Source organism: Paralichthys olivaceus, chromosome 1 (assembly GCF_024713975.1).
Source record: "Paralichthys olivaceus isolate ysfri-2021 chromosome 1, ASM2471397v2, whole genome shotgun sequence".
Classification (NCBI taxonomy): domain Eukaryota; kingdom Metazoa; phylum Chordata; class Actinopteri; order Pleuronectiformes; family Paralichthyidae; genus Paralichthys; species Paralichthys olivaceus.
Genome location: NC_091093.1, coordinates 17,612,429 through 17,619,575, shown reverse-complemented (window position 1 = coordinate 17,619,575; position 7,147 = coordinate 17,612,429). Strand labels below are relative to the sequence as shown.

The following is a 7,147-nucleotide window of genomic DNA, read 5'->3' as shown; positions in this document are numbered from 1 at the left end:
TTTGATGCAGATTCAGGAATTTTAAAATTTCTTTAACATTACGAAAGTCCCCCCCCCCCCCCCCAACATTTTCATCATTTTACCAGAATTCATGAATCTTGGTGAAAAGAAGTCAGGCATATTGAGAGAGCTGATGTCTGTCGGTGTGTCCGATGTGGTGCAGCTTGATTGAATGGAAGGGGAAAGTTTTGCGTTGGCGGAGTTGCTTTAAGTGCAGTTCTACTCTTGTTAATAGGATTAACAGGATTGTGATGTGCACAGATCAGAGATTCTATAACCTGTGAATGATATTTAGATACATCCAGATGTCTAATGCAGACCAGGGGTATTTCCTCCAGTGATATGACAACATTATTTGGCAAGTGTGTGTTTGCTCATTCAGGAACGTCATTCAGAAACGACACAGAGCCATTAAGCTTAGCGATTAATCCGATTCTGGTCGATTTGGAGTTGGCTGCAGCCGCCTTCACAAATCGATGACCCCAATCACAAGCTCAGCAACACGTGGAGTTAAAGAGCATGAAGGACCAAACTATTTATTATCATCTTAGTCCCAAGACAAACTTCTGTCTCTGCAGATTTACACGCTGGCTTCACCCTGGTGTTGATCACACTCGGGACATGTGATGAACATAACAGCCTCCAGGTCCTTCAGTCTCTTAACTCACTGAATCATCTCAGCCGTTAAGGATGAACACATCTTCATTCAACTGCTGCTCTGTTAGTACATTTAGTCCCTTTGCTTTTTAAAATGTTGATCGTCATTGCGTCATTTACTGAAACATTTTTTATTTTTCCTGATCAACTTGGCGCTTGACACACCAACACAACCTGGTTCTGTTGAAATATTCCTTTCAGCACATCCAGGTTTAAAAAAACAACCAAGTATTCAAGGTTCATGAAACCATATGTTTATATGCACAACACCCATCCATATTGGGGACGGATCAAGATTTTTTTTCTATTTCTTTTCCATTGGTCATTTTTCAAAATGTTTCTAGATTTTTTCTGAGAATAAATCATGGATCTTGATGGGGGCTGATATGTATGTGTGTGCCACTGGTGCAGACCTAACTCAAATCTGCATGTAGTGATTTTAAAGGAGGTTCCATAGTGGGACTGTTCACTGACCTTTCCACACACAGATTTTCTTAACCGCTTGTCTGTAACGGACCTATTTTTTATTTCAATTCGATATAAAGATTTGTTATTTAGATACACCTGCGTCATCTAATTTATTGTAAATCACGTTGTAACCTGGATTTGAAAGGGGTATATATTTTTTTTATATAAACCAGAAGCATCAGTGCATTTTCACCTGTTTTGTACTTTTTAAAGACACAATGTGAACAAATTTATGGTTTAGTTTTTTTCCTAACCTGCATTTCCTGGTCCTGAGCAGTCCCTAGTGACAAATATTAGTGATCATGGATCTGAATGTCCAAGAGACGAGTATTTCCTCCTCAGCAGCAAAATTCATCACTCCGCTCCATCATTCCAAAACTCACACCAGGCCAAGTGGAAACTGGAAACTTACAACTCTGCATCAGGGTCAGTTGAAGAAACAACAGGATTACACATTCAACATGTCTTTCTTGTTTACTTTCTGACATTTTATAATCATAAACAGGTGGAACCCGAGTTTTTCTTCTTTTAAGGTTCATTGGGAACCACCATCCACTACACACACAGACACACACACAGGGTAGGACTTGTCTCTGTATACAAAGTATACAAAGCCCAGAGCTGGTTTATTTGGACAGGGGCTTGTGGAGGTCCTCAACAACTCTGGTTGCCACGTTTTTACTTTCCGTAGAAACTGAGGTGAGCTGGTGAGTCTCTAAACAAAACACAACACTGAGATGCAGAGGGGAGGAAAACTGGGGGAGAGTGAATGAAGAGACCATCTGGTGCAAGAGGCTGATTATAAAAACAAACCAGAGGGTGGATGGAGAAGGAACAGGAAATGCATTAAAATGACTGACAGCATAAAGAGGTGATGGAGGGTCAGATGACAGAAGAATATTGGTTTGAATGAGGACTGGTGCCAACTCAGAACATGCCAATATATATTTATCATATATGTCATGAACATGTCAGTGACACATCTTTACCTGTATGATCCTATATTTTCATATATATATTCAATCATCTGAGGGATTTCCTTTGTCACCTGCCTGCACGCTGGTAAAACTACCCAAAACACATGAGTCATAACATCCCCTTAATTTAATGTTTCACAATAGAAAGTTAGCTGCTCAGATTCCTCTGCCAAGGAATTATGCTTTGTTTGTGTGTAAGCAAGATTACACACACAAACAAATGAATGGATTACCACAAAACGTAGTGGAAAGATGTGGCGTGGGTCAGGGGAGAACCCATTCAATTCTTGTGCTGATCTCGATCAGGGGGAAGAGCCATGATTTTTTCCTCCACGCTTTCTTGGATGGGTGAAAAGATATCAGGCATATTTAAGGGACCGATATTAATGTGAGAGGAATTTGTTGCAGATTCACATAAAACCAAATTTGAGGAATTTAAACGGTGAAGGGGACTATTTGGCCTTGGAGAGTATAAACCAATGAGGGCCCCTCTAGTTTCAATAAGTGTTGGAAACTGCAGACAGTAGTAGCATCACTTCTAACAAGTACTTCTGGCTCAGTCAGTCACTTAAGATAAAGTTTCAAGTCATAAACATTTCATAGATGAGTCACATGTATGTCTGGAGTCTTTAGTCAGAAAGATGAGTCAAGATGAGCCAGAGAGAAGGATCTCATGTTCCACACCGAGTTTGTATTTTATAAATCTGGTGACACTGGCTTCTAGGATCTGAAGACCTTGTCATCGCACTTGTTTGACATTGAGCTGTGTAGGTTTCTGCTCATTTCCACAGCAGGTTTAATGTCGGTCTCACTAAAACAAATGACTCAGCAGTTATAAGAGGTTTAGTTGTTTGTGGAACAGACAAGTGACATGGATCCTGAGTTTTAAACTGCCCTGACATGAAAACGAAACTCGAGATTATTTTGGTCCTTGTTGCTTTAAACACCTCAAGTGACCTGTGAACATGTTCGAACTCTATTCTGACAACAGGGGCTCTATTGGTCTTAGCACATGCTATGATCCTTACTGGCTTGTAATCACTTGTAACGCACCACACTAATTCATATAAAAGGAGGTGGAGGCTACGATACACAGCACATTAAAGGAAAAACCTTAACGGCTTAAATGTGCATCAATTCTGAACTGGAGCACCACTCCTCCAAAAGATGTTTGGTGTTTTGGTGATGGTGGGGAATCTTCTGTTCTAGAGACTGGTTATGATCGTCATGATTTTCAAACCATTAAATGACACCTCATGCTTTCTCCGTTCATTATTTTCTATTTAATTTGACATCTGTTGGTACATTCACCGCTGTCCCTTACGCATGGCACACTCAGACATTTGCGTGTATAGGTGGTCTGTCAGTGGGTGTTCAAACATGTAATTTTCTCTTCGGGTTTTGAGCCTGTAAAAATAAAAAGACGCTTTCTGTTGCTTTCTGACATCAAGAGGGATAATCCTGTCCAAAAATCCAAAATGTTTGATTGTAACTTGATGCGAAGCCACATTCAAGTCGACGTCAGAACTACAGTAAAGGGAGAATAAATAGTAACGAATACTAAAAGGGCAGAAAAACCTTACATTGCAAATTTTTCAATGATGGTTCTGCTTCCCGTAAAAACAAACAGCCACTGCCTGAAAGAGCAGTGTGGGCACCGAGGCAGCCAGTGAGACCACAGCAGGGGGAGATGAGACATACTGCACATAGTATATATTGACATGCAGGAACAAGAGAGCAATTAACAGTGTGTGGTACACCAAGACTCTATGGATTGTTTTGTTTTATTGTGCACATTGTTCTGTAGGCCAGTCTGGAGTCTCGAGACTGCAGATGTTTTCAGTATATTATGAGACAGCCAAGTAGTCTTCTGACTACACGTCATTAGCAAACTGCTTTTTGCACAATCCTTTATTTGAACAATAAACAAAATAGAATGCTGGAGGCTTAAAATTAAAGACAGAAGAGATTGTTTTTAGGTCAATATACCAACAATTTCCCAGCAGACAATATAGTGTTAGGAGCACAAACTGAAAAGAGACATTTCTTGAAGCGTTTCACCAGCACATTTCCTGACCAACCGCAAGAGAGGGGCTGGGATTAAACTGTACAACAGAAAGCTCATGGTGTCCATTTCTAAATCTCAACTTCCACACATTCTTTTAAAAAGAGGGCGAAGGAAAAGATGCAAACCAACAATGTCGCAATTTGTGCAGAAATGACCACAGAGCCAAGAGCACAACTGAATTGTCATGTTAAGTTCTAAATGTCTAAGCAGCATGCTGTTTCCTGTATGAAATGACCTGTGGTCTGTGACGATGGCGATATGGCAAAACAACGTCAGATGGAGAAGGCAAAAGAAGCAATTGGATGTGGATCGAGGTAAAGACCGGAAAGACGTTTGCTTTTCCTTCGGTTTACCTTGGAAGAGGTTTTTTTGAAAACCAGCAAAAAGTCAATATGCATTACTATGTTATCACATGGTGAGAAATAATTCATATCTACGGTGTAATTCTGAAAAGCATTTATCTTGAATTAAATTTTTAACACCAAGAATGAAACTTTTCAGGGGCATTTTAAATTAACTTAAATGCATGTGCTGCTCATGTTTGCACGCCGGGAAAACATTTACGTGTGGTCTAACCATGTTCTCACCTGTGTACCCTGATGGACAGGTACGTGTGTGAAAGTGACGTCTATAAAAGTTGAGTAATTGTTTTGAAATAAGTCACAGAACGCAAGTGTAAATCATTAAGAAATATTGGGAGCTGACATTTTTTGCAAAGTGTTAATACTGAGATTGTGGCACTGGTGGTTAGAATGAAATGGGTCTAGAGCGAAACCTAAAAAAAGATACAAATATGAAGAGAAAATGACAAAATGGAAATAAATATCAAGCAAAGAACTATCAATTTTATTCATTGTTGTGCTTTAGCCTGTGTAATTTCTTTTCAAACACCAATTCAAATGCAAGCATATTTTTCTGTAGGGAGTGAGAGCAAGGGGACATCCAATAAATGATCAATGACAAAAAAAAAAGAAAATATGACAACTTTTAGTAACTCAAACAAAATAAAAATCATTGTTATCAATGAAAGATCCTAAAATCATTATCTTCAACAAAAGCAAACACTATTTCCTTTTGAGCGCATGTCCGGGGGTCTTTCTGCAGAGCGTAGCACAGGTGTAGTCCTGTTTCCCCTCAACGCTCAGTTTCCATCAACTGGGAGGAAACGCTGAGGCAACAAAAGAGTCAAATACAGAAGGTGTCGGGTACAGTCCCCGAACTCATCAAAGACGTTAGATTTGCTGTTGCTGCCGGATTTTGGGTGAGACTCGTACACTAACTGGAATTTAAAAAAAGAAAAAAAAAAAGAAAGTATCACACGTTGAACCGAAGGCAGCCCCCCACTTTCTGCTGAGTTGGGGATCAGAGGGGAGGTGTGGCTCAGAACTACACTGATAAGCCACCTATACACAGGTGGAACCTTTAGACGAGACAAAAGAAATGGATAAAGAAAGAAATGTACAAAGTAAACAAGGGCGGTTTTTGCAGTGGGATCTGTCTTGATTGCTTGCCATCTCTCCAGTGCAGAACTGAGTCTAAAAACTAGTGCAGTCGTTTAGGACCCAAACAAGTTTTCAGTCAGCTATTTTATATTTTTAGTTTTTTTTAACATTTTAATCTAAATATTTGCAAAATATGCATTTGCCTGTCATATTATAATCATCAATCAGTTTATACTTTGTGCACAGAAGCTTATTTGTTATTTAATTCTAAAGCGCATTAATATTTTTTTTTAGATAGTCTTTCTAAATCTAAACCCAGATACCATAACAAGGGTCTCTCAAACAAGGAAGCTTTTCATCACCCATTATGTGTACCACTCGTCTTTTTCTTTCCTGTTTCTGATGGCTCGAGTACCTGGATTTAAAAGCATCGTAAAAGTGAGGAAATGGAGGACTTGTTGGTGTTGGTGGCAGCGAAGACGACAATCTGGCCTTGGAAAGAGACGCGTGATAATGCTGGTGCCGGGCCTTTTCAATGCATGAGGGCAAAATTCAAACAGGCAAATTCTTTAGGCCAACAGTTCTCCTTTACTTAAAGGCAAACACTGATGTTTCTAGGTCATTTCCTTAAAAAAAGGTAGTTCAAACAAGAGAAATTACCCCAGCAGTCCACTTGTTAGATAGTTCTTCCTGTGTGAGTGAGTCCACTGTTTGCTATCTGAGCCAAGCTGCAGGCTCAGTCAGGTGAGTCTCGGCTCCTCACCTGTGACTTCAGCCCCACCTGTCTATTCAACAGTCCTTCGTTGCTGCTTTAGAAGTAGAACAAAAAAGGAAAAAACAAAACAAAAAAACAGCAGTGGTGCACAGAGAAGAGAGAGAGCAGTCACAGGGAAATCTTTGTGAATGCAGCTTGTTTCTCTTCTTCCGAAAAGAAAAAGGAGACAAGGAAAAGGGTGTTGGAAAAGCTGGTTCTCAGGAAAGCAGGGAACAGGAGGGAAGAAGAGGAAAATCTTGCAAGAGAACAAGTTGGGCAGTGTTCCTGTTCATCGGTTTGGTGTGCGTGTGTAGATGTACTGTACTGTCAACGAGTGCATTTTGAGCTTGTATGCATGTGTGTGTTTGTCAATACATTGGGGTATTCTTGTGTGTGTGTGTGTGTTGGGGGTATGTGTGTATGCGTGTCTACAGCAGGTCGACGCGGCGGTAGTACAGCAGGTAGGCGGTGCGCTCGGCAGTCTGCTTCACCACCTGGTACTGGCTGATGACCTTCACTGTCTGGTCGTCAATGCGCAGCCAGCCGTTAAGACCAATGTGGAAGACATCCGTGGTGTAATGACCGCCTGTCGCACTGTTCCCATGGTGATAGACAACTGGATAATTTGAGAGAGAGGAAGAGATAAATGTTGAATGTTTAACAGTACTTTGGTCATTACTCATCCATTACCTTAAATTTGTTAACTGCAGTTTTGCATTAAATGTAACAACAATAACAGATATGAAACCTTACAGAATCTATTATTCTAATGATTTTACTG

General features: G+C 40.2%; 1 protein-coding gene across 4 annotated transcripts in view; it reads right to left on the bottom strand.

The window, feature by feature from the left end:
* Positions 1 to 3,995: 3,995 nt before the first annotated feature.
* The window catches only part of usp10 (ubiquitin specific peptidase 10), a 23,861-nt gene continuing 20,709 nt past the window's right edge, over positions 3,996 to 7,147 (bottom strand). For all 4 annotated transcript variants that reach the window (XM_020098771.2, XM_020098772.2, XM_020098773.2 and 1 more), the window contains one exon: positions 3,996 to 6,982. In XM_020098771.2, coding sequence (XP_019954330.1) covers positions 6,795 to 6,982 — 188 coding nt within the window. In that variant the 3' untranslated portion in view covers positions 3,996 to 6,794. The remainder of the gene's footprint in view (positions 6,983 to 7,147) is intronic.